Below are 27,740 nucleotides of genomic sequence, written 5' to 3'. Positions count from 1 at the left end.
GTATACCCTGGTCAGGAAATGTACAATGTCAGAGCAATCTGTGTCTCCTCTGACCATCTGGTAGCTTTCCCTGGGGTGCTTCCTTGACTCCCTTCCACCCAGCCACAAGATCTCCTAGCATGGGGGGTGACTGCTCCTAACGTCGCTGATGATGGAATAAGAAAAGTGACCCTGTGCTAGAGGTGCCCCCATTTTTAAAGCCACGGCTTTTACGGACCAGCAGTCTGCGACAACATGTGCTGGCAAAGCAGCACCTTCCAGCCAAGAACAGGAACCAGACCTGCTAGCCACTCGAATGGGCCAGCATGGGCACCCTGGTGCATTCCAGCTGGCAGAGGATCATGGAAAGAAAGGGAGAGTTACCATGTGCCAAAAGCAGAAGGTGGCAACAGTGCTGGGAGCCTTACCGGGACAGGCGCCTTTGGGGTCAGCTTGTCAGAGAGCCCAGGGATAAGGACTGAATGGTTCCTAGGACTCGTCTGGAGACTGCTGCTACTGCTGCTCAGTGTGAGGCTGGTGTCCAGCTGCATCTTTGGGCTCAAAGTCAGGTCTTCAGATGGCCTGTACAGAGAGATGGAACGAGCTGAGCACCAGATTTTGTAGGGTTGGTTCGGACAGAGCCCCTGAGCTCAGGAACTGCGATTCCTGCTGTGCTTGGTCAATGCAAGCGCGCCTGGCCCCAGTTGACCCAGTGTCCCCCAAGCTCTGTGGTTCCTCCCACCCAATGGGAGACCATCCCTCGGAGTGACCACTCTTCCTAGACAAGGAACTGAACAGAAGAGCTTCACAACCTTGCTAGACGGAGTCTGTTAGAACTCAGGGGGTCAGATCCTGATCGGGGGGATTTGATAGCAGCCTTCAACTACCTGAAAGGGGTTCCAAAGAGGATGGTGCTCGGCTATTCTCAGTGGTAGCAGATGACAGAACAAGGAGTAATGGTCTCAAGTTGCAGTGGGGAAGGTTTAGGTTGGATATTAGGAAACACTATTTCATGAGGAGGGTGGTGAAGCACTGGAATGGGTTCCCTAGGGAGGTGGTAGAATCTCCTTCCTTAGAGGTATTTAAGGCCCAGCTTGACAAAGCCCTGGCTGGGATGATTTAGTTGGAGACTGGTCCTGCTTTGAGGAGGGGGTTGGACTAGATGACCTCCTGAGGTCCCTTCCAACCCTGATCTTCTATGAGTCTGATCCTCTAGTCTAGCCCATCTCTGGGGGAGGAGAACATGACGTCTGCAGGACTTGTCCTTGCCCTCCTCTCCCAAGCACTGAGGCTTCTACCCTATTATACTCTTCACCACCAGGAAGCTGTGCCTGATGTTCAGTGTAAGTGTGCCTCAGCTGGCGTCATTCCCCTTCCCTCAACCTCCCAGTAATGCCTCTCTGTCCTTGGGGTCTGCAGCCTTCACTGGTCGCAAACTGCAACATCCCCTTCAGAAGAGCAAGGGAAGCAACCGAGCGGTGGTGCGATGGGAGAACCTCTCTGTGGCGGAAACAGAGCAGGCTGCCTCTGCGCCACCCCGGTCTCCTGAGGCACAGGGAAGGAGGCAGGTTCGCTCAGCACTGCCATAGAGTGTCTCTCAGATGCCTGGTTTCAGAGGAGCAGCCGTGTTAGTCTGTATTCGCAAAAAGGAGGACTTGTGGCACCTTAGAGACTAACCAATTTATTTGAGCATGAGCTTTCATGGGCTACAGCCGAAATGAGCTGTAGCTCACGAAAGCTTACGGTCAAATAAATTGGTTAGTCTCTAAGGTGCCACAAGTCCTCCTTTTCTTTTCTCAGATGCCTGCAACTGGAACCAATTTGTAACCCCTGGAGCGCCAGCCTGCTCTGCAGATGGGGCCTGACTCGGCTGGGAAGGACACAAGCTCTGGCTCCACTTACCTGGGCACAGTGGGGTCATTGACAGAAGTGCTGCTCATGGCTGTGACTGCAGTCAGGGAACTGACACTGCTTCCCGGCGACACGGCAATCTAGCAGAAACATAGATCCATGCTTTGAGAGGAGGCTCTGCGGCTAGTCCTCTCCCTGAGCAACTCCTGGCTCCCTCCACAGTCCCACTACGGAGCGTGCAGAAGGTGACAGAGACTCTCCCAAGATTCCAGATGTGCCTAGGGCACCAGTCAAGGACCGGGCCCCTTCATGGCCTTTGACAGAACTCGGCATGAGGTTTTGGAGACCCAACTGCAGATAGGACGGAAAGGCCCTTCTGGGGGTTTGCTCCTTTCCTCTCTAAGACACTACTTGCTTTCCCTGCTGCAGAGCACTCACAGGTGGAGTTCGGCAGGGCTCAGCCCTGTCACCCCTCCCGTTCACACACATGCAGCTGCTAGAGGAGAAGAGGCTACGCTGTTCCACTAGGAGGTGCCCAACACTCAGATCTACATCCCCTCGTTCATCCTGGATAGCATGGTCCTCGGGTTCTCCCTGCACCTGCTACAGAAACAGACCTGGATGGAAGCCGAGTGGCTTGGCCTTGACGTAGAGAAGTGCTGCCAACAGGTAGAGAGAAGCATCTAAATGGACTGATGGGGGACTGCTGGTCACCTTCTATGGGATGGGTATGTCTGAGCATTGCTGTTACAGTTTGCAGTGTGACCAAGGGACCTCTTGAGTCCAAGTGGCAGAGGGCAAAAGGGGGGCATAAGGAATTCCCTGGGTCTGGTAGATTGATTCCCTGGCACCATTAAAGCAAGCCGGCTCAGCAGAGAGTCCTCTGAGCAGCCAGCAGCAATACAGACAAGCTCTGGGGAGCACACCCAGGCCACTTCAGAGAGGGGCAGCAATTGCACACAGCCCTTGGGAGGGGATCTCCACCCCAGAAGCTAAACCCCACAAAGCAAGAACATGCTGCCACACCGCCGGCTCACTGGTTTGGGGACGGGTCTTGCACCAAAGATGCTCAGGTCCCAGCTTCCTGCTGCTCATTGCAGGTCTCTCTCAGCATGAGCTTGGGTCAGCTTGGCATTTTAAAGGTGCTGCAGCCCCTGCTGCTAAGCTCTGGCCTTCCTTCCTCATTACTGTATTTGCATCTCAATCCTGCAAGAAGCAGGAGTACTGCGGTTTCCTCCCCAAAAGAACCCTTACAGGAAACCTCTGGGATTCAGATTGTTTGGTCCTAGGAGCCAAGATTTCCTGGTGGACTTTCCATAAGCCAACTGCAAAGGGTAAGAAAAGGCTAAGAGCTCTGAGCACTTCCTATGCTTTGTACTCTAGATTATCTGGACTACCCGAGTCATCACAGCCCAGGTGGGATTCCCCAGAGCGCAAAATCCCAGATCATCCCCTACATTCCCAACTGGCCCCGCCCATCACATCCAGCTACCTGCTGAAGAGATGTGCTTGGGGTCATGAACGCATCTGGGGTCATCAGCTTGGGTTTGGCATCATTGGAGAGGGCAAGAAAATCTGCTGGCACGGGCAGGTCTGCAATGCGCCGTAAGTCTGGTTGGGAGCCATGTACAGACCCCTTCTCCGATCCCAGCCCTTCTGAGCCCAGGTCAGCCAGGTGGTCTGGAAACGCTTCAGAGAGATACGTACAAATTAACCTGAGAGCGCTTCCACAGGAGCCAGGCAGGGAAGGTTTTATCCCCTGCAAAACACGAGTTATACCACTTCCACCAGCCCAGGCACCAAGAACAGGACTGGAAAGCCCACGGCTGTCACAGTCAGGGCACGGAAGCAGCCTGATGGAGGAGGAACAGACTCATGGCCTTTGCCAGGGAAGGCACGTGATCCACATGCAAGCTTCCCTGCAAATGGGTTTGAGTGGCACAGCAGCAATACAGGGCAATATACTCACCTGGGCCCAGCCTTCAATCCCTCCTCTGCCCTCGTCACGGAGACCTGTCCTGCCTGAGCGCAGCTTCCCCAGGAGGAAGTCCCAGACCAGCCAGAGGGGGCGCTACAGAGCACACAAAGCACTACATCCATCGCTCAACATGCTGTTTTGCCAGGATCCTATGCTCTGTGCTCGGCCTCATCTCTTTAACCCGCCAGGCCTCCCACGCCCAGCTCAGCAGTCTGGATGCCTTCGGGATAACAAAGTCAATCCTCCAAAGGATGCCAGGAGCCCACCAAACATCCCTTCCAACCTCCAATGACTACACGATGCTGGGAAGCTCAAAGCACCGGACGGTTCCGGCCAGAACCCCTGACTGAATGGACTTACCGAAATCTTCATGGGAGCCATGGGAAGGGATCGGTGCAGCCATATCTGGACTATGAAGAGGTTGGAATCTGATCTGCACATCCTGCAGGGCCCTGTAACGTTCCAAAATGCTGGGTTAGTTCACACGTCAGCCACAGAGCCATAAACCGTGGCGGATTCCCCTTCCTGCAGCTGGTCCTGGAAAGCGCTTTAGTATTTTCTGCCTACTAAGGACCAAGTGGGAGTCCCCAGGCAGTGCTGCCCCGCCTCAGCTCAGCCCTTCCTGTGCCGACCACACCTGAAAGCTGTCCAGTCTCAAGCCCCAAGCAGCCACATGGCAGGTCAGCACTAACCCAACGAGTCCTGGCCCCCAAGTCAGCAGACACGTTCAGCTGCTGACACATTGTGCAAAGGCTCAGAGCTCGAGAGTCCACAGGAAAAGACATGGGAAGCATTTTAAATGGAGCAAGGAAGAGACCTAGGGCCCGTTACCCAGCCAGACCAAAGGCCTCCCATGCCAAGGATACTCTCCATGTCTACTGCTCCAGGTGGGTTTCATACTGAGGGATGTGTGCAGGAACAGTAGGTGATCACATCCCCCCCCACTGCAAGCAGAGAACAGCTAGTGACCCTGGTGGCCAAGGGGGTTTTAGGAAGGAAAGAGCACACAGCTGTCCGTACCAAGCCCTAAGCATACTCACTTGGTGTGGACGCAGAAGAGCTTGATCAGCACACCTGCGGCCGATTCGACAGCCCCAGCCCCCTGAGCACCTTCTGGAATAGAGACAAGAAATACAAAGTGGGCTGTAGCATGGGGTGCTGCACATGTCCTTAGGCCTCAAACTCTCAGGGAGCAAAGGCTCTGAGGTGGAGCACTCCCTTGTGCTCGTTCAGACCTCAGATATCAGTGAAACGGCTCTTAAAATCCCCTCACACTCTTTCGGACTCTGCCCCCGCTTTAAACAGCCTCCTGCCTGTGCGTTCACACCACATAGATTGCGTGGGAACGCTCCCTCCGTTCCCCCGAGCACCATGCCAGAGGGTGAAACAGAGGCATTAAGACGGATCCCAGTAGCAGTCACCCAGCGATTGTAAGCCCTGTGCCCTAGCCACCAGCCCATCCTCCTCCCTCAAATCTGGGCCACTCTAGGCAGGTCAGTATTGTTCTCCAGCACTGCCAGCTCCTCAAGGGAGTTTCTCACTAATATATTCCAGCTGTGTCGCCAGGAAGCAGCCCCCAGAGCTTCCTGGGAAACAAGGGCTGGCTGGCTGCCCCTCGTTGCTCACCTGTGCTCAAGCTGTCGCTTTCCTCTTCAGCTGGGAGGACCTCTGTGTGCCGCAGACGGCAGCGGCTCACTACCTGGATGCCGAAGCTCAGGACTGGGTGGGTGAGGAGGAACTCCGAGATGGAGCTGAAGTAAGCTCTGCCCTCCTCCTGGTTCTGCAAAAGCTCCATCACGTACAGGACCTGGAAGCAGAGCACCAGAAACACCCTGCAACAACCCAAGTCGCTGGGGCTTTGGCAGCAGACTGCCAGGTGTGGTCAGAGAGTTCTACAACAAAGTCAAACACCAGCCTTCCCCTTGTACCCAGGAGTAGCTCCCACACGACCTCCCAGAATGCCACACACAGCTTACCTGAACCAGGAAAAGCTCTTTGGATCCAGGTGGAGAAATGTATGCTGGGGAGTGTAGTCCGCACAAGCTGCCCCTCTCTATTACAGAGGTACCCATCTAGGTATTTGTCACCCACCATCATGGGATCTAGATCTGGCTACAATATGTTCCATTTTTGCCAACTGCCAATGCAGCATCCCCACTGATGCCTATAGTTAGTGACCCACTATTAAGTTTTAATTAGCTTAACAAAACCTTACGTTCCACTGTCTAAATTCTGCCTGCTCCCCCCACCCCAGCAGCCTTCTTCAACAAAACGATCAGAGCGCATCCAGGCTTGCTACCCCAGCCCAGAACATCAGGACTCAAGTCCTGTGGAAGTTATAATTTCACAGACGGCACAGAAATCATGAAATTAGCCCAATACTGTGATTTTCCAGCAGCGGGGAGGTGGAAGCAGGAGGGTGGGTCAGGCGGGGGTGGCATGGTGCTAACCTGGGGAAGAGGAGGAAGCATGTCTTACCACATGGCACGGGCCGGTCCAGTTCAGGGCACTCTGCACTGAGCTCTGGCCCAGGCCACGCCTACTGCTTCCTGCCCAGCTGGCAGGGGGGCAGCACTGACAATGTGGCAATTAGGAGCCCCAGCCCGTCTTGTCCCACAGCAGCCCTTGAGAAGACACCCGGGGAGCGAGACCTGGGATCAATCCCCCACACCATAGCCACCCGCGCTGCCACTGCGTGCAGGAGCCTTGCCCTGGGGGGAGGGATTCTGGTCTCAGCTCCTCACCAGCCCATGCTGTCTCCTCTGGGTTGTGCTGGGGGGGGGAGGAGGGGGCTTCTAAATGCCACATTGTCAGTGCCATCCCTTTCTCCCTGCCAGCTGGACAGGAAGCAGCAGTGGCAGCCTGGCCACAGAGCTAGCGTGGCCCTGATCCCTGACTCAGCTTGGACCGGCTAGCGCCATGTGATGAGACAAATGACCTGCCACCTCCCCACTGCCCTCCAGAATGGGACCAGCCCACTAACTGCCCACTGGCAGCCATAGCCTTAGCAGGGATGTCTGCTTCCACCTCCTGGCTGCTGGAGAAATCACAGCAGTCTGCGGGGACTCGGCCGCCCCGATATCCTATAAAACTCCAACATTCACCAGCAACGCTGCTGAGAGTGTTTTTAAAAAATCCATGACTGTCACAGGGCCCCAAAGTGGACACAGAGAGGGGAAGAAGAGAGCCCCTGTACTGGGCTACAGCACCACCAACCAGCAGGGTTTTCCGTCTAGAAATCAAGGCCGCCCCGACCACCAGCATAACAGGCCAGGTCCACTGAGAACAAACCAGACCTCTCAAAGCAAAGCAGAGCCTCTGCTCTGAGATAGCTGTGCGGCTGCCAAGCAGTGGTTACTTGGCACTGCTCTCTCTGTCCTCCTAAAAGCAAGGAGCTTAAACACGAAAGAGAGCCAGTGTCTTTCCCTCCACCTTGTTACAGCAGAGTACATCTGATCCCCCATGCTGAGAGCCCTGCCACTAGACGGGTACCCTGGGGCGAGGGGTTAATGATAGACCAAGAGCGTATCTCTTGAGTCACCCGGCTTTAAGGAGCTCGGTCGAACCATTACAGCACTTGCGGGTCAGTTTCCTTTTCAAATGCCAGTTTTTACTTTAACACCAGCATTAATCCTGTGCCTCGCCCAAGGCTCCGTTGGGCCCAGTCAGCACCAGCAGAACCATTCTCCACCTTACGCTGAAATGGTACAGGCCAGCTTGGCCTCTTCTCAGCAGTGAGCGCAGCCAGCCCTGCCGCAGTTGTGGTGGCTGCGCAGGAGTCCCGATCTCCCTGCACCCAGCGTGGCTGAAGCAGCCAGGAAAGTGGGAGCCACGTACTTTTCTCTGCACGTCACTCAGGATCAGGAATTCAGCAGAGAGGTCCAGGCAGGCTTTCAGACTCGGGGGAACACTCTTGGAACTGAAGATGTCAGGGGAAAAGCTGGGTTCCGCAACAGGAGAGAATACACAGAAGGCGAGAGCCATTAGCACAACAGAAAGCCTCTATGGCACAGCGGTCCAGTTTGACTACGAGCAGCTTAGCAAAGTGTCAGTCAGATGTTCCGCTGCCCCCAGTTACCGAAGCGAGGAACCCCACGCAAACACGGGAGGGGAACTGGCAGAACAAAATCTACCCTAACTATGGGCCTAAAGTGTCTAAACCCGGGATTTAATTGGGGATGGGTCCTGCTTTTGAGCAGGGGGTTGGACTAGATGACCTCCTGAGGTCCCTTCCAACCCTGATATTCTATGATTCTATGATGCCAGGCTAGCAAGAGGAGGGATGCTGGGATCGTGTGCTAAAACGCAGTCCTAGCAGCTGAGAGACCAGCTGGGCAAAGCGCACCGCTACCGGAGTAGAGGGTAACCATTCAGCACTCAGCTGTGTTCTACTCCGTGGGTCACAGGAGGGAGATGCCAAAGCTGGCTCTCGCATCTGTATCCGCTGGAGCTGCTTCTAGGGCCATGATCCCCCCGCAGACAGAATGCTTTGTGGGGGATGGAGCACACCGGATTGGGCAGCCATTCTCGGTGCTGGCTGGCTCCCCAGACAAGTCCTGAGCTGCCCGAGTAATACAACACTAAGCAGACAAAGCGACAGGGGAAGAGATGCTGGAATGCTTGCCACACTTGACCAAGTGAGCAGTCACTATTTACACAGACAAGCGTCCAATATGCAGGCTCCAGAATCCTTTCCTGGGACCCAGGGTACATCTGTGCTCTACAGACCTGAGCAAAGATGACAGAGTAAAGCCGTTAAGGGTCAAACCCTGCAAGCCCGGCCGTGGGACACCCAGATCCATTTGGCACAGAGCTCATCACAGTACTGACATTAGCAGAGGCTGTCACATTCCTTTCAGTAACTATGCTAATTTGGCATAGGAAGAGGCTCCAGGTGGGACTAGAATAGACTCCATTGTAGCTCACTGACAGCCTCTTCCCCTGCAGAGTAATTATATTGTTAGGATCCTAATAGGTCCCTGAGTTCTGCTCGGACCTGTGGACTCTTCAGACTAAGCCCCACCTCTCAGAGACCTAGCTTACAGGTCTACATGTATCACTACTCACCGGACAGTTTGCAGACAGGTCCAAGAAACGGTGCACCACATCTTCAGCTCTCGGTTCTGATCTGCTCCAGTGATGAGAAATCTCCAGAAAGGAACCCTGAAGGCACAAGAGAGAAGTCTTGGGAAGGAATGCTGTCAGAAGGCGTAGCCCCTCCCTGCAAGTGCCTCCTGCAGGAACACTGCTCAGAGGCTGCTTGTGGCTAAACTTGGCCAGTAATGTCCCACACTCCCAGGGCAGTTTCTCCCAGTTTCTGTAACCTGTCCACTCCCATGGACAGGTTACAACCGGGCACACCTTCTGAGGCCCTGCTCTCTAGGGAAGCAGTAAGACCCCAGCCAAATGTCAGACAGGGGCAGAAGCAGGAACTATGATAGAAGCTTGAGACAGAGTAAGCCAGGCTAGGCTGACCAACAGCACTAGCCTGAATGTATCGTTCTACCTAGAAGCACTTTCATTGGTGAGTTCTCCACACTCAAGAACTGACTCTGGAAAAAGGACAATTTTGCACTGCCTCACTGAGCCCCAACTACTCCCGGGTCAGAGAGAGCAACTCATTCCATACAGGATACTGTCCGCTTGCTGCTACAATAGCTGAGTACTGTGTGTGTAAATGCAATGCAATTACAAGGATCCTGTCTTAATGCATGGAGCTGAGGGTTTGCTATACCCTGTGGCTCAAAGTCCAGGACCAAGACTTACTCTGGGTCTTGTTTTTTGTGATTATCACAGAAGAGCAGGCAGGAGAGCGGCCTGCCGTCATGGGGCTTCCATTCATGCAGGCACCTAGGAGAGAACCAGAGAGAAGAGGGGACATGTACACCAAAACTACCAGAAATAGAAGGGCTCTGAACAATTCACAGCCTTCATTACTCAGTCACCAGTTTGAACTGAGCCCAAGTCAGCAGTGATCAAGAGTTATCACCCGATGGCAGTTTGCTGGCCTGTGTGAAACAAGTCCAGTTGGCAGTGGACAACGGACTCTGCCACAAAAAATACCACAATGATGGGCGTCTGCATGGAGCATCTAGAACCAGAAAGGATAATGGAGACTGAACGCCGCCACTCGGATTTCTGTGGCAGCAGGTCAGTAGAAGGATATTTGCTCTGTCAGTGCCTGTGCCGTCCCTGTTCTATGGACAGGCCTTCTGTCTCCAGAGAGAGCCAGTGAACCTTTCACCAGCATTAAACTGATTTTTAGAAGTGCTGAGCACATCCTACAATACTCAGCAATTCTAAAATGCTCTGCAATGCTAGAATGTTGTATAGACATTAGTCCTACAAGTCCTCCTCATGGTCTGAGAAGCAATCAGATAAGGAATCCCCAAGAGCTGAACTTCTCTGTCTCAGCCAGGGGAAGCTCCAGTTGTCCTCTGTTCCTTCTTTTCTGCTTCTTAAGTTACCTTGGCTCGTCTTGCCCCTCTATGTAGATCTGCCAGAATTTGACATAGCCATCATGGCTTGCTGTGGCCAAAACCGTCCCATCTGGAGAGAGCGCTCCCTCACTCAGGCACTAAAGAGGGAATAGGAAAGCAAATCAGCCATTCCATGTCTCCGCAGGAAAACAGAATTTAAATATAGAGAAAGTGTGATGGGTCAGGGTGCTAAAGATAAGTAAAAGTAACCAGGGGTTTATCCCCCCCCACAAAGAATCAACACGTTTCCACCCTCGGTAATAATCCCCTTTTCCAGACAGTGAGTTAAATATGCTGGGTTGTGCTCGTAGGCAACTGAGGCCCCCATCTGATGTCACTCCTTTCTTAAGAAATTCATATTAAGAGCACATTTAATTTTATTTCCAAATCTTTCGGATCTCTACTTCTAAGACCATTAACTTATACACAACAGCATCAACTCTGCGTTTCCTGCTTGTGCCAAGAGTTAAGTGGATAGAAATATACAAGTTTTTGAAACTAAACAGCCAAAATATTAAAATTGTCTCACCCCAAGCCTGTAATTCTGATCCAACCTAAACCTTTACACCAAAGAGTGTACTCACCGCTTAGCCTGATGGAAACTGCCAATGAAAACATGATAAGCAGCTTCCATATAATGAGAACACACCCAGGGAATGTTCAAACACTCATTACAAAAACTTCCCTGTGTTACTGACACTGAAAATGCATCACTTACCTGTAACTGGAGGTTTGTTGAGATGTGTGGTCCCTATATGTATTCCACACATGGATATGCATGTGCACCATGTGCCTAAGTCCAGAGATTTTTAGTAAGCAGTGTTCGTTGGTCTGCATATTTGCAGTTCTCCTCATGCTCTGAACCAAGGATATAAAGGGCAGTGCAGACCAATGCCTCTCCAGTTCTTTCTCCCACCACAAATCCAGTTATGATCTGCAGCAGAGGGACAGAAGGCAGGTAGTGGAATACAGACAGTGACCATACAGCTTGAAGAACCTCCAGTTACAAGTAACCAACCTCCATTTCTTCTTGGAATGATGTTCCCTATGTGTATTCCACATGTGGGAAATTAGCAAGGGTAGTCATTCAGGAGGTAGGTGCGAGGAGACAGAAGTGATGGCTGATTGTAACACTGCTGTCCCCACAGCTGTATCTGTAGCAGAAGACTGGACCAAAGCATAATGGCCTGTGAAGGTGTGTAAGCAGCTCCAGGCAGCTGCCCTACATATCTTTAGTAGAGGTATGACTTGCAGAACTGCAACAGAGGTTGCTTGTGCTCAGGTGGCATGGACCCTCACCCCCTCTGGGGGTCAGGGAACGTGAGCTAGTTGGTAGCAAAGGATAACGTAGCCAGAGATCCACTTAGAAAGTCTGCGCAGATACAGCTTGAACCCCAGAACCCTCTGTTATGGTAACTAAAAGACTAGGTGTCTAAGAGCTTTTGTTCTTTTCAGATAAAAGACCATTGCTCTTCAGATGTTCAGAGAATGAAGGGTCCGCTCCTCATCAGAAGCATACGGTTTCAGAAAAAATGTTGATAAGTGGATGGTTTGACTCATGTGAAACTCTGAAATTGCTTTAGGGTGAATTGGTGGTGGGGGGGAGAGTGCAAAGAAAGACCTCCTCTTTATGGAAGGTGGTGTATGGTAGGCCTGCTCCCAGCTCATTGATACTTCTGGCTGATGTGATGGCAACTAGGAAGGCAACTTTCAGCAAGAAGTAGGACACAGCACATGTGACTGAAGGGACGTTTGGTGAGAGACGAAAGAATGAGGTTGCCGTCCCATTGAGGTGTTGGGCTTTACCAATGGTGAGAAGGATCTAAGAAATTGTTTCAGGAATCTAGTCATTGTGGGATGAGTGAAGTTAGCGTGGCTGTCGATAGGGGGATGAAAAGCACAGACTGCTCCGAAACGAATCTGCAGAGAACTAACAGAGAGACCCAAAGTCTTAAGGCAGTGGTTCTCAACCTATTTACCATTATGGGCTGCATATGCAGCTCTCTGTGTGTTATGTGGACCACATCCACACAATATATGCACTACCTGTATGGCCCTGAGGATGTCACATGGGCCACAGTTGTGTTTTGACTGGGCCGCAAGTAGCCTGTAAGCTAAGAACAACTGTTTTAAGGGTAAGTAGATATTCTAGAATAGCAGAGATCCCAGTGGACTCTGGAGATAACTGATGTTGTGCCCAAGAGGAGAATCGCTCCCACTTGGCTGAATAGCATCTCCTGGTAGCACCCTTCCAGCTTTGGTTGAGGATGGATTGAACTGCCCTGGAAAACGAACACTCTACATCTTGATGCCCATCCAAATACCAGGTCTTGAGTTGCAGTGGTCCCAGAATGGCAGCCTGGAAAGGTGCCGTTGTGTTGCATTAGCAGGCCCAGAAATGGTTGAATGTTGATGGGCGGACAGGCTGAAAGTCTCAGTAGGTCTGTGAATCAGAACAGTCTCTGCCAGTTGGGTGCAATAAGGATGACTTGAGCCCCGTTGTAACGGATTTTCCACAGGACCTGTGGTATGAATAGGATGGGAGGAAAAGCAGACCTGGAGTGATCCCTCCATTGTAGCAGAAGAGTCTCCCTTTGAGCTGCTGCCTAGCGCTGCACTGGAGCAGTACTGGGGAAGTTTTTTGTTCACCTGTGAGGCCTAAGATGGCATTTTCCAGCAGGTGAAGACCTTGTTCAGGACTGAATTGTGACTCTCCCATTCCTGGTCTGTGGAAAAATGTCTGCTGTTAGGGAGTTCTGCAGCCCTTGTAAACATGCTTCAGAAAGGACTACGAGATATCTGATACCTCAATTCCAGAGGTTAACTGTCTACACACAGAAGGAGGGATCTTGTCCCCCCCTTGCTTGTTTATATAGAAAACAGTCACCATATTGTCCGACATTGTCTGGATATGCCGAGATCGGAAGAGTTGGAGGGAAGTGGTGCAGGCCCGATGGACCACTCTGAGTTCCAGGAAACTGATATGGATCTTGGACTCCTGAGAGGTCCACATGCCATGTGCAGTATGATCTTTCATATGAGCTCCACAATCTAAGAGGGAGGCATCGGTAAAGATAGTCACTTTGGGTATTGGTGTGGGGAAGGAGCCCCTACTCAAACTTTCTCCGGCATTGTCTGCCAGATGAGAGAGGCCAGAATTGTTCCTTTGGCATTGTTGATGACTTTTTCTGGTGAGTAGATGGACTGAAGCCAGGTTTGCAGCCGATGGAGCCTGGCAAATGGCATCTCATATGCGCATGAGGCCATGCGGCTGAGAAGGGAAAGGGCAAGTTCTGACTGGAGTCTGAGAGTGACCTCTTGTACAAGATCGCCCCATGGCATGGAATCTCTCGATAGGCAGACAGGCACTTGTAGTCGAGTCCAAGGTTGCTCGTATGAAGTTTACAGACCTTGTGGGGTCAAAGTGGACTTTTCATGGTTGACACAAATTCCTATGGAAGTTAGTAGCTGGAGCAGGAATCGGTTGATAAACTGGATTTCCTTGTACAATCTGCTTGTCAGAAACCAGTTGCTGAGGAATGGGAAGATGGTAAACTGGTTTCTCCTCATCCAAGCTGCCACCACTGAAAAGACTTTTGTAAAGACTCTGGGTGTGGTAGCTAGCCAGAATGGAAGAGCTCTGACTTGATAATGGACTTAACAAAGGAAGAACTTGAGGACCCTTCTGAGGGATGAGGGAACGTCTATGTGAAATTATGCATCTTCCATGTCAAGAGCCGCGAATCAGGTGCCGTCTTCCAGAGAGGGGATCATTGATGCCATGTAGAATTTTAGATAATTATAGTTAGTTGGCATAGAGGTTAGGAGTCTATTTCAGCAGTGGGTGGATGAAGTTCTGTGGCCTGCAATGTGCAGGAGTTCAGACTAGATGATCATGATGGTCCCTTCTGGCCTTAGAGTCTGTGAGTCAAGAATTGGCCTCCATCCCCCATTCTTTTTGGGGACTAAGAAGTATGGGGAGTAGAATCTTTTCCCTTCAAGTTGAGACGGAACTCCTCTGTGGCTCCCTGGTGGAGAAGGGAGTCCCCTTCTTGACACAGAACTTCCTTGTGAGACTGGTCCCTGAAAATGGACCAGGAAGAGGTTGACAAACTCAATCAGATGTCTGGTAGTGAATAATTTCTAGCACACATTTGTCTGTTAAAGCTGTCTAGTGTGGGCAAATTGGATAAGGAAGCCTCCAAAAAACTGAGGGACAGGATGAAGTGGCATCAATAAAGGGATGTGGGTCTCAACAGTCCCATCAAAATAAATCCCTTGGCTGTGGGTTAGAGTGAGCTGTGGCAATAGATGTTGCAGGAGCAGTGTACCTGGACCTTTGAACCTCTATTGTTTGATTGATGATTCCTGGGAGCATTAGTAGTAAAATTGTTGAGGTGTCTTGCGCTGTGATACTGCCTCTTCAGAGCAGGTGTACAGCTATCCAGAGAACAAAACATTGTCCTCAAGTCCTTCAGAGTGTGGAAGGAATCATCCGTCTTATCACTGAACAGGTTAACTATATCAAAGGGCAGATCTCGAATGGTACTCTGCACCTTTCTAGGGAAACCTGAGCATTGTAACCAGGAATCGTTCCTCAGGACAATGGCTGTAACTATCTCTCTGGATGCTGTGTCCACAGCATCTACTGCAGCCTGTAGAGTGTTTTGGCCACTAATTTTCCTTCATCAAGCAAGGACTGGAACTGAGTTCTATTTTCCTGAGGGAGTGTTTCTTTAAAATCCAACAATGTTGCATAATTAGTGAAGTTGTATTTAGCTAGAAGGGCCTGATCATTTGAAATTCTAAATTGGAGAAAGGCAGAGAAGACCGTTCTCCCTAGGAGGTTGAGCTGTATGGCAGGCACCTTGTTCAAGGGTGCAGTTTTGGGGGTCTCATAAAAATAAAGGGAAGGGTAACCACCTTTCTGTATACAGTGCTATAAAATCTCTCCTGACCAGAGGCAGAACCCTTTCACCTGTAAAGGGTTAAGAAGCTAAGATAACCTCCCTGGCACCTAACCAAAATGACGAATGAGGAGACAAGATACTTTCAAAGCTGGAGGGGGGGACACAAAGGGTGTCTGTCTGTCTGTGTGATGCTTTTGCCGGGAACAGATCAGGAATGCAATCTCAGAAACTCTGTTAATTTAGGTTTCAGAGTAACAGCCGTGTTAGTCTGTATTCGCAAAAAGAAAAGGAGTACTTGTGGCACCTTAGAGACTAACCAATTTATTTGAGCATGAGCTTTCGTGAGCTACAGCTCACTTCATCAGATGCATACCCTGGAAACTGCAGCAGACTTTATATATACACAGAGAATATGAAACAATACCTCCTCCCACCCCACTGTCCTGCTGGTAATAGCTTATCTAAAGTGATCATCAGGTGGGCCATTTCCAGCACAAATCCAGGTTTTCTCACCCTCCACCCCCCCACACAAATTCACTCTCCTGCTGGTGCTAGCCCATCCAAAGTGACAACTCTTTACATAATCTAGTCGGGCTATTTCCTGCACAAATCCAGGTTTTCTCACATCCCCCCACCCCCAAATACACACAAACTCACTCTCCTGCTGGAGAAAACCTGGATTTGTGCAGGAAATAGCCCGACTTGATTATGTAAAGAGTTGTCACTTTGGATGGGCTAGCATCAGCAGGAGAGTGAATTTGTGTGGGGGGGTGGAGGGTGAGAAAACCTGGATTTGTGCTGGAAATGGCCCACCTGATGATCACTTTAGATAAGCTATTACCAGCAGGACAGTGGGGTGGGAGGAGGTATTGTTTCATATTCTCTGTGTATATATAAAGTCTGCTGCAGTTTCCACGGTATGCATCTGATGAAGTGAGCTGTAGCTCACGAAAGCTCATGCTCAAATAAATTGGTTAGTCTCTAAGGTGCCACAAGTACTCCTTTTCTTTCTGTTAATTTAGTAAGTAATCTAGCTAGAAATGCGTTCGATTTCTTTTTGTTAAATGGCTGCTAAAATAAGCTGTGCTGAATGGAATGGATATTCCTGTTTTTGTGTCTTTTTGTAACTTAAGGTTTTGCCTAGAGGGATTCTCTATGTTTTGAATCTGATTACCCTGTAAGGTATTTACCATCCTGATTTTACAGAGATGGTTCTCTTACCTTTTCTTTAATTAAAATTCTTCTTTTAAGAACCTGATTGATTTTTCATTGTTATTAAGATCCAAGAGTTTGGTTCTGTGTTCACCTGTACAAATTGGTGAGGATTTTTATCAAGCCTTCCCCAGGAAAGGGGGTGTAGGGCTTGGGGGGAAGGCGTCTCCAAATGGGCTCTTTCCCTGTTCTTTGTTTAACACGCTTGGTGGTGGCAGCATAGGGTTCAAGGACAAGGCAAAGTTTGTACCTCGGGGAAGTTTTTAACCTAAGCTGGTAAGAATAAGCTTAAGGGGTCTTTCATGCAGGTCCCCACATCTGTACCCTAGAGTTCAGAGTGGGGAAGGAACCTTGACAGGGGTTTTGCAGCCTGGATCTTTTGGTGACTCCCTGTGCCATCAGAGAATTTGAGAATAGAAACTCTGCCTCCGCTTAGATGGAACAAAGTAGAGCTTCTCAACCCTCTTTGGGGTAGGAGCACAGAAAGCAGAAGTGTGCCACACTGTTCTAGCTGGATCCATGATGGCCTCGTTAACCGGGAGGGCTGCTCAACTGGGACCCGTGGATTGCAAGATGTCCAGCAATCTACATAGGGGCTCCTCAACTTCTTCAAGCTGCATTTGGAGCTCAGACACCACCCTTTGAAGGAGCTCCTGATATTGCCTGTAGGTGTCAGATGGAGATGGGGTAACTGCCTCATCTGGGGAAGTTGATGAAGTTGCTCCCAGAACAGTTGAACTAGTTGGATCTGGTTCAACTTTGTCTTCCGCAAACTCTGATGGGGCCAGTTGGTGCTGGCCAAGAAATGGCAAGTAAGGCTCATGTAGTGATCCCAGCTGCCTAGAGCAGAGATCGTACAGGAATCAATAACGCCAGCATGAAGGATCAGCCAGCTGAGGAGGATCCCATGGCACTGGGTACCACCTGTCTCTTGCAAAGTCATCTGATCGGCGAACAGAACCCTCATCTCCTAGGGCTTCTGTCCAGCCCCATTTCTGAATGGCAGGCTAGGGGCTCTTCTGGAACCTCTGACTCATCAGATGAAAAAGCTGAATGCTAAGCTACCAGCGAAGCTGACAATACCAATGGCTGGGTACTCAGGCTCGCGGGTGGGAAAGGAGAGTGGCTCTATGTCCTCAGAATAGCTTCTTCCATGGGAAGAACTGTGTGTCTGAATAAAGAGGAAATGGGAGTGAGGACAGGGGAGAGCAAAAATGTCCTCTGGGGAAACATAGGTCTCAGACTGCCCCAGGGTACAGGGTGAGTCAATTGGTGGAGCCATTGGATCCAGTGCTTCTCTGGTCACAGTGGAAGTCGGATCCCTCTGGGGACATGATGATATTGGCACATAGTCTGATCTGGATGTTGAAGGGACCAGCGTGGGATGTCTATCTTTAGTTTGCACACTGGACCCAGAACCGACGGATGTGTGCTCCTTTGTGCAACTTTCTCCTGCTGAGGAGATTTACTCAGGACTAAATCTTTAGGACCCCTGCGTGAGGGGACTCCCCCGACTCTGAGGAGTCGAGGAGGAATCTCTTTTCTTCAGGTCAGCTCCGGAAGCAGAGAACTTGTCTCTGTGCTTGTGAGAGTGCTCCTTACTCTCATGAGACACCTTCTCCTTAGGCTTAGAAGTCTTGTCCTCAACTCCCGAACTTGCGCTTTGAAGGGCACTGCCTGCTGATTGAGGCTGACGTGGTGCGCGCGCGGGGGTGTGTGTGTGTGTGTGTCTCCCCAGCTGGGATCTGCATGGGGTCTCATGGCCTTCTCCAGATGTTTAGTACGTCTTTGCTCTCGACCCTCATGAGTTCTGGGAGGGAATGAGCAGCACATACTGCACTTAGCTGAGATGTGAGCCTAGTCTAATCAGTAAAGGCAGTGTTGGTGTTCCTTGCTCATTGAAAAGGAGCTGGGGCAGAACACGCAATTCTTAAACCTTGGTACTCTGGGCCTAATCCTAGTCTCCTGGGAAGCATTTCCCTGAAGTGGGGGGAAAACAGCTACCGACCTACACTCATACTTAAGACGAAAAGAATACTGAAACTATTTACAATATTCACAGACTGAAGCAGTCAAAGTAAGCAGCTGTGGACGCAGAAGATTCTGACTCAGGCCATGCGGTGGTCAGAAGGAACTGGAGAGGTCCCGGTCCGCACCACCCCTTATGCCCTCGGTTCAGAGCACAAGGAGAACAACTGCGCATGTGAAGACCAACGGACATGGCTTTCTAAAGATCTCAGGCACGTGGTGCGCGTGTGTACCCACGTGTGGAATACACATGGGGACCATCCCTCAAAGAAATTGTACAATTCTCATTTACTTTCCCCCAGTGATGCAATTTTATTTACTTTTCACCTTTCACTCAGTATGGAGAGTGAAACCAAACTCATTCATTGTTACTCCTTTCCAGATTCTAATGGTTTCACTCTCCATACTGAGTGAAAGGTGAAATGAGAGCGAAGACTTACTAAACATCTGGAGAAGGCCATGAGACCCCACGCAGATCCCAGCTGGGGAGACACCCCCCCCACACGTCAGCCTCAATCAGCAGGCAGTGTCTTCTTCATTTCTCAGAAATAAGCTTTCCCAGTATAACTGCACCCACACTAGCAGTTGTACCAGCAAAACTATTCCCATATAGCTAAAACTGTACCTGGTGCTTAGACAACCCTTTAGAAATATCATGAATAGGATTTGTAAATCTTAAATTACACTCATTGTCTATGGATGGGTTTTTTGAAAGCACCTAAGTGACTTTCAATGGGAATGGCTCCCAAGTCATTCTGATACCTTTGAAAATCTTATATATGCACAATTACGAATGATGCACCTTGTACACATTGACAGCAACCCCTTACAGTGTAATTAGTTTTCTGCATTCCTATAATTTCAGAAATTGACTGTAGTTTAATGGGAACTAAGCCCCATGTGATACAGAAGTCAGAGATGAAAGAGACCCCTTGATCCTATTCAGCTCCTTGCAAGGGTAGGACAAGGGTCCCCAAAGGCCACATATAATGAAGTCTGCCAAAATGAGTTCATAACTTTTCCTATATGTACATTCTTATCCTTCCTGTTGTCATAGTTCCCCCATTCGGTCTGAGAAGGTGAAAGGTAAGTGTGAGAGCATCAGAAGAGATGCTGCTGTTGAGAAGGCAAAAGCCAAAGAGCCTGAATGCCTTTTTACACTCCCAGGGCAGCTGAGCTTTGAGGGTCTACCTGGTAAGTCGCACACTTCTAAGGTAATCACAGAGATCCACACAAAAGGACTAAGTACCATGCTCCACAAGAGCCATTGGGTAAATAATTTGTCCTTTGATTGTCTGCAGCAGCCAAAGCATTTATGGGCCAACACAGCATTTCTCCAGAGGTGGCTTTTGGCTGGTTTGGCTGTAACAAAAATTAACGTTGCTTTGAGATGCAGGCTCACCGGTCTCTCTCTCTGACGTTTGCAGAACTGCCCATTAAGCCCGTAAGAAGAAACTGCAGGAAAATTGGATTCTCCTGAAAATGGCTGAGCCACTAAACACTGTCGTGTTTCAAGGAACGACTGTGTCCCCACCATATTGCTTGGTGACTCGCAGCCTCAAGCTGCAAACGAGCTTGTCCTGAAAGACAGACTATAGAAGTGACAGCCCAGCCTCTCCATTATGAAAGGCATGGCAGGTGTCTGTCTCCTGGAAGTTCCTGCTCTTACCAGCCCCACAGGCAATGCATATGAGGACCCAAGGGCATAAGGAGCTAAGGACATGATCACATCCCTGCTTGCCTTTGATTTCATCAAGCGATATGAACGTAGGTATTTATGTTGCAATGTTCAGTAATGCCAGACAGATGACTCAGCAGCTCGGCAGCGGCAGAGACGTTCATTCAACTTTAAGTCACCGACAGCAGCCCAGGGCTGCATCATCTTTATTTAAGGTGGGTAACAGTCCAACTCAGTAAGTTGAGGGAGCTAACGGTTCAAGATATGCCAAAGAGACTGAAAATGACATGGAGAGTGCCCCAGCGATCGGCTTTGGTGTGTCAGTGACTCGCCTGTCCCCACACTGCTCTTCTGAGAAGATCATCCACCAGAGGGAACCCAAGTTCCAGAGAGGACAGAGGGCTCTAGATAACAACAGGCAGTAGTGCTCTTACCGTGCTATGGCCTTTCACCACAATGAAGCCCTCTTTGATGTTAGTTACCTCCACTGGCCAGGAACTGTTGTTGGCTCGGATAATATCCAGATCCCAAACCTCTGCCTGGAGGAGAACAAGGAGAAATGAGTACATGTGTATGCCTGCAGGCCAGTGCCTGAAGCCTCCCCAGCTCCTTTTAACAGTCACAGCTGCCATGAACCCTCTCGTCCAGCTGCCACCTCTGGCCAGTGCAGCACTGGGCCCCATGCAATATATTCACTCAGAACTACACAAACACAAAACAGCTTTTGGGCACAGCAATGATGCATCCAGCCTCATGCAGCAGCCTCAGAGGCCTAGGGGCAACAAAAGCTTGGTCATGTAGGGGAATCCAAGTTTGGTCCCATATCCCTGCGCTGTGCTCAGTGCCTGGAGAGCATCAGTCAGAAGAACCTATCAGCCTAGTGCAGGGACTCTGAAGAGGGTGCAGGGCAAGGGGACAATCCTCAGCACAGGTGCCCCTTATATAGGTTAGATGGTGCCCTCTGCCCTGACATCTGTGGTGGGCAAGACAACATCAGACTCAAGCAGCCCAGTTTTCTGAGTGCCCTGCGTGCATGGGCAGATTGCTCCTCCTCAGCACTGTGCATGGGGGCAGATTTGGACCCAGTGAAGCCCCAGTAGCCAAGCATTCAGTTCCTTTTCTGATTTTTCATTGCTGCTGTGACTGAAGAACCTGGAGATCAGCTAAACTAGGTACGACCTTGGAAATCAATCAGGTTTTGCAGCGTAACCAACTTGAGTGCTTAAGAAGGGTTCTTTTAGCAATGGGGACTTAACCACCATAGTACGTGGAAAAAGCAGAGACCAAAGCACAGGAATCAGAGAAAGACTGGCCTAGTCCATCCCATCCGGCCCACCAGGATTATTCCCTACTGTACATTTTACAGTTAGACAGCACTAGTAGTGTCCCAAGTGGCGGATTCCCACCCCTTTCCTTTGTAGCCTGATAACTTTCTGCTAGTGAAATGTTTCTCCAGATACGAAGCCTTTATTTTCCTAGTAACTTAATCCCGCTGTTTTTATTATGCTCTACGGGTCACTCACGCTCCTTCCTTGGCTTTCCCACCCCTCAACTATTATATTCCCTTCATTGCCAAGCTCTATGGATTTAGCTGTTTTAAAAGGACAGTGTCACGATGCCTCTCCACATACAGCCCAAAGCTGTATGTGCTTTTTCGTTGCCCTACCACACTGCAGATCCGTGCTTTGCTTGCTGCCCTCTGCCATCCTAAGGGCCATTTGGTGTTGCTGCTTTCCAGAGGAATTCCTCTAGAGAGGAGGTGGTGTTTATTTTTCCCTTGATATATTAGCTGCATTCCCCCACCCGCTTGTGTCTCACTTTAATTTCTGCCTGTGTTTCTAGTCTCTCTAGCCCTAGATTAGTTCTCCGACATACTTCTCGTTCACAGCTTCTTCCCATTCCGTGCCATCTGCGCTTTTCACTGATGTGTGGGTTACTCCATCTATTAGATCAATGCTGAGCATGGTCCATAAGACCCTACCTAGCAGCAGACTGGAGATGAGACTCCTATCCAAGGAATCCACTCTGAGCGCTTCTCTACATGAACATTTAGTTTGCAGTAAGCGGGGGTGCGAACGTAACATGCACTAGTCTGCCACAGACTAACAATCCATGTGGACCCTGCTGACATACACAAACAGCTGGTTAATGTGCTTCCATCTAGTCCTGTTTCAAAGAGACCTAGATCAGGTGGAAAGTCTGGTTGAGTTTAGGAAGCGGTTTGAGCAGATTATGGAGCAAAGACATGAGGTATCTGAAGGGAAAAGCTCAGACTTGCAGATGGAAGCAGGACTGGGGAATTCTGAGGGGAGACTGGGTGTGGAAAGTGGTCAGTGGAAGCATGTGACTAAAAGAACCAGGCAGAAGAAAAGACGGGCTAGTGAAGGAGAAATAGAGCTCAAGAATAGGTTTGCAGAGTTGGAAAATGAAGAAGGGGCTCAGCAGGTGGTCACTGAAGGTGGAAGGGCAAGGAAGAAGAGAAGAGCAGCTAGTCCTATAGGAAAAGGGGAAGAGTCAGTGGAGACTACACCAAATATGAGCCCCAGGAGGATACAGGATGGGTTAAAGAGGATGACAAGGGAGCATAGGAATGGAAAGAACTTGCAGCCAGAGGGAACAGGGGATACACTGGAGAATAGCACCGTCACCAGGAAAAGGCAGGTCTATGTGATTGGGGACTCTTTACTGAGAAGAATAGACAGGCCTGTAACCAGAGCTGATCCAGAGAATAGGAGGATGTGCTGTCTTCCAGGTGCTAAGACACGGGATGTAGACCTGAGGTTGAAAAGGATTCTAAAGGGAGCAGGAAAGAATCCCCTAATTATCCTTCATGTGGGAACAAATGATACGGCTAGATTCTCGCTGGAAAGTATTAAGGGAGACTATGCTAGGCTGGGGAAGACGCTTAAGGAAAATCGAGGCTCAGGTAATCTTTAGTGGGATTCTGCCTGTTCCTAGAGAAGGGCAACAAAGGTGTGACAAGATTATGACTATCAACAGATGGCTTAGGCAGTGGTGCTATAAGGAGGGCTTTGGGATGTATGGCCACTGGGAGGCATTCCTGGACAGAGGACAGTTCTCTCGGGATGGACTTCATCTGAGTAGGGAAGGAAATAGACTTCTAGGATGGAGGCTGGCACAACTGATTAAGAGAGCTTTAACCTAGGAATTAGGGGGAGATGGTTGGGAGATGTCCAGGTAATCTCCACACTGGATTTTAGCATTGAGAGGAAAGAAAACGAAGTAAGAGAGGATACAGCCGTGGGTAGGTGGAAGGGCAGTGTAGATACCAGTCTAATAGGTTATACTGGCTGTAGAATGACCGTGCCTAATAGGGTACAGAATGTGAGCGAGGCCAAACAGCAAAAATTAAGATGTTTGTACACTAATGCGAGGAGCCTAGGTAACAAAATGGAGGAACTACTGGTGCAGGAAGTGAAACCAGGTATTCTAGGGATAACAGAAACAGGGTGGAATAGTCGTCATGACTGGACTACGGGTATTGAAGGGTATGTGCTGTTTAGGAAAGACCGAAATAAAGGTAAAGGTGGTGGAGTAGCATTGTAGATCAGTGATGAGATAGAATGTAAAGAAATAAGAAGCGATGGAATGGATAAGACTGAGTCTGTCTGGGCAAAAATTACATTGGGGAAGAAAACTATTAGAGTCTCCCCTGGGATAGTGCTTGGGGTGTGCTATAGACCGCCGGGATCTAATTTGGATATGGATAGAGCCCTTTTTAATGTTTTTAATAAAGTAAATACTAATGGAAACTGCATGATCATGGGAGACTTTAACTTCCCAGATATAGACTGCAGGACTAGTGTTAGTAATAATAATAGGGCTCAGATTTTCCTAGATGTGATAGCTGATGAATTCCTTCATCAAGTAGGTGCTGAACCGACTAGAGGGGATGCCATTTTAGATTTGGTTTTGGTGAGTAGTGAGGACCTCATAGAAGAAATGGTTGTAGGGGATAATCTTGGCTCAAGTGATCATGTTCAAACTGAACAGAAGGATTAACAAAAATAAACCTGCAACTAGGGTTTTTGATTTCAAAAGGGCTGACTTTCAAAAATTCAGGAAATTAGTTAGGGAAGTGGATTGGTCTGAAGAATTTATGGATCTAAAGGTAGAGGCGGCCTGGGATTATTTTAAATCATAGCTGCAGAAGTTATCGGAAGCCTGCATCCCAAGAAAGGGGAAAAATTCATAGGCGGGAGTTGTAGACCAAGCTGGATAAGCAAGCATCTCAGAGAGGTGATTAAGGAAAAGCAGAAAGCATACAGGGAGTGGAAGAAGGGAGGGATCAGCAAGGAAAGCTACCTTATTGAGGTCAGAACATGTAGGGATAAAGTGAGACAGGCTAAAAGTCAAGTAGAGTTGGACCTTGCAAAGGGAATTAAAACCAATAGTAAAAGGTTCCATAGCCATATAAATAAGAAGAAAATAAAGAAAGAAGAAGTGAGACTGCTAAACTTTGAGGATGGAATGGAGGTCAAGGATAATCTAGGCATGGCCCAATATCTAAACAAATACTTTGCCTCAGTCTTTAATAAGACTAAAGAGGATCTTAGGGATAATGGAATCATGACAAATGGGAATGAGGATATGGAGGTAGACATTACCATATTTGAGGTAGAAGCGAAACTCAAACAGCTTAATGGGACTAAATCGGGGGGCCCAGATAATCTTCATCCAAGAATATTAAAGGAATTGGCACATGAAATTGCAAGCCCATTAGCAAGAATTTTTAATGAATCTGTAAACTCAGGGGTTGTACCGTATGATTGGAGAATTGCTAACATAGTTCCTATTTTTAAGAAAGGGAAAAAAAGTGATCCGGGTAATTATAGGCCTGTTAGTTTGACATCTATAGTATGCAAGGTCTTGAAAAAAAATTTTGAAGGAGAAGGTAGTTAAGGACATTGAAGTCAATGGTAAATGGGACAAAATACAACATGGTTTTACAAAAGGTAGATCGTGCCAAACCAACCTGATCTCCTTCTTTGAGAAAGTAACAGATTTTTTAGACAAAGGAAACGCAGTGGATCTAATTTACCTAGATTTCAGTAAGGCATTTGATACCATGCCACATGCGGAATTATTAGTTAAATTGGATAAGATGGGGATCAATAGGAAAACTGAAAGGTGGATAAGGAATTGGTTAAAGGGGAGACTACAATGGGTCCTACTGAAAGGTGAACTGTCAGGCTGGAGGGAGGTTACCAGTGCAGTTCCTCAAGGATCGGTTTTGGGACCAATCTTATTTCAACTTTTTATTACTGACCTTGGCACAAAAAGTGGGAGTGTGCTAATAAAGTTTGTGGATGATACAAAGCTGGGAGGTATTGCTAATTTAGAGAAGGACAGGGATATCCTACAGGAGGATCTGAATGACCTTGTAAACTGGAGTAATAGTAATACGATGAAATTTAATAGTGAGAAGTATAAGGTCATGCATTTAGGGATTAATAACAAGAATTTTAGTTATAAGCTAGGGATGCATCAATTAGAAGTAACGGAGGAGGAAAAGGACCTTGGGGTATTGGTTGATCATAGGATGACTGTGAGCCACCAATGTAATATGGCCGTGAAAAAAGCGAATGCGGTCTTGGGATGCATCAGACGAGGTATTTCCAGTAGAGATAAGGAGGTTTTAGTACCATTATACAAGGCACTGGTGAGACCTCACCTGGAATACTGTGTGCAGTTCTGGTCTCCCATGTTTAAGAAGGATAAATTCAAACTGGAACAGGTACAGAGAAGGGCTACTAGGATGATCCGAGGAATGGAAAACTTGTCTTATAAAGGAGACTCAAGGAGCTTGGCTTGTTTAGCCTAACTAAAAGAAGGCTGAGGGGAGATATGATGCTCTCTATAAATATATCAGAGGGATAAATACTGGAGAGGGAGAGGAATTATTTAAGATCAGTACCAATGTGGACACAAGAACAAATGGATATAAACTGGTCACCAGGAAATTTAGACTAGAAATTAGACGAAGGTTTCTAACCATCAGAGGAGTGAAGTTTTGGAATAGCCTTCCAAGGGAAGCAGTGGGGGAAAAAGATCTATCTGGCTTTAAGATTAAACTCGATAAGTTTATGGAGGAGATGGTATGATGGGATAACATGGTTTTGGTAATTAAATATTCATGGTAAATAGGCCCAATGGCCTGTGATGGGATATTAGATGGGGTGGGATCTGAGTTACCCAGGAAAGAATTTTCTGTAGTATCTGGCTGATGAATCTTGCCCATATGCTCAGGGTTTAGCTGATCGCCACATTTGGGGTCGGGAAGGAATTTTCCTCCAGGGCAGATTGGAAGAGGCCCTGGAGGTTTTTCACCTTCCTCTGTAGCATGGGGCATGGGTCACTTGCTGGAGGATTCTCTGCTCCTTGAAGTCTTTAAACTACGATTTGAGGACTTCAATAGCACAGACATAGGTGTGAGGTTTTTTGCAGGAGTGGTGGTTGAAATTCTGTGGCCTGCGTTGTGCAGGAGGTCAGACTAGATGATCATAATAGTCCCTTCTGACCTAAATATCTATGAATCTATGAATCAAAGTGCAGTAACAAACTGTTAATATGTATCAGCAGGGTACACACGGACAGCTAGTCTGCATCAAACTAATGCAGGGTAGATTCACCCCGCAGCTTGCTAGGAGCTAAGTGTTTGTACAGACAAGCCTTTAACGTCTGCTTTGGTGAGTATCCCTCAGACCCAGAATCTTATTTTTGACACAGCATTCCATTCGCCTCTCTTGAAAGTGAGAATACGAAGCTTCAGCTGACAGCAGGCTCACATGGAGCTGTGCATAACCATGTTACACGTGGCATTCAGTAGCAATCTAGAAAAGATGACGCAACACTGATGAACATTATTCGTAGAGTCCCACCGGAGTTACTAAGCAAGCATTTCCATTTCGACATTTCTCATTGGCATCTAGGTACCATGGCGATGGGAGCATGAGAAACGCCCAGGACAGATCTGGGACAGTGGCACTTTGCACAGTAAACGTGTATTTCATCCAAACCTCATAACGATCGTCTACTGAACTCCTCCTCCCATGTGCTCTGTTCAGCAGTTTTGACAGTAATACCTTCTTAAACTGTTCCCAAACTGTGGCCCATGGAGAGCTTTCTGGTCACATGGTCCTAGCTCTCCCGGTTTCCATTAACTAAATAGCACTAAAATACTCTGTGTATTTCCTGATATTTGTTTCCCATGTAAGCAACTGCTGTAGTTGCCACAGTTGCTGTAGCTCCACCCCCAGCGGGAGGGGAAAGTGGCTGGATGACCCTGTGATGGACTGGAGGGAGTCGCACAAAACCGACTTTCTTAAATTGTGATCCACTGTGACGTTTGAAGCCCCCGTACCAGATGGTTCAGTCTAAGCCTCCTTCAAACAAACATGTAGACAAGGGTGATCCAGTGGATATAGAGTACTCGGACTTTCAGAAAGCCTTTGATAAGGTCCCTCACCCAAAGGCTCTTAAGCAAAGTAAGCTGTCATGGGATAAGAGGGAAGGTCCTCCCATGGATAGTAACTGGTTAAAAGACAGAAAAAGGGGAGAAATAAATGGTCAGTTTTCGCAATGGAGTGAGGTAAATAGTGGGG

General features: G+C 48.8%; 1 protein-coding gene across 1 annotated transcript in view; it reads right to left on the bottom strand.

Moving 5' to 3' along the window:
• The window catches only part of EDC4 (enhancer of mRNA decapping 4), a 59,083-nt gene that overhangs the window by 16,899 nt on the left and 14,444 nt on the right, over window positions 1-27,740 (bottom strand). The window contains exons 7-17 of the mRNA XM_075118282.1: window positions 20,550-20,654; window positions 10,276-10,385; window positions 9,575-9,658; window positions 8,876-8,971; window positions 7,646-7,748; window positions 5,435-5,615; window positions 4,849-4,921; window positions 4,169-4,260; window positions 3,323-3,519; window positions 1,882-1,970; window positions 408-561 (exon numbers count right to left, since the gene is read on the bottom strand). Of these exons, the coding sequence (XP_074974383.1) occupies window positions 408-561; window positions 1,882-1,970; window positions 3,323-3,519; window positions 4,169-4,260; window positions 4,849-4,921; window positions 5,435-5,615; window positions 7,646-7,748; window positions 8,876-8,971; window positions 9,575-9,658; window positions 10,276-10,385; window positions 20,550-20,654 (1,284 nt within the window). The remainder of the gene's footprint in view (window positions 1-407; window positions 562-1,881; window positions 1,971-3,322; window positions 3,520-4,168; window positions 4,261-4,848; window positions 4,922-5,434; window positions 5,616-7,645; window positions 7,749-8,875; window positions 8,972-9,574; window positions 9,659-10,275; window positions 10,386-20,549; window positions 20,655-27,740) is intronic.

The sequence above is a fragment of the Caretta caretta genome, chromosome 12 (genome assembly GCF_965140235.1).
Source record: "Caretta caretta isolate rCarCar2 chromosome 12, rCarCar1.hap1, whole genome shotgun sequence".
NCBI classification, from domain to species: domain Eukaryota; kingdom Metazoa; phylum Chordata; order Testudines; family Cheloniidae; genus Caretta; species Caretta caretta.
This window is presented reverse-complemented; position numbering and strand designations above follow the sequence as displayed.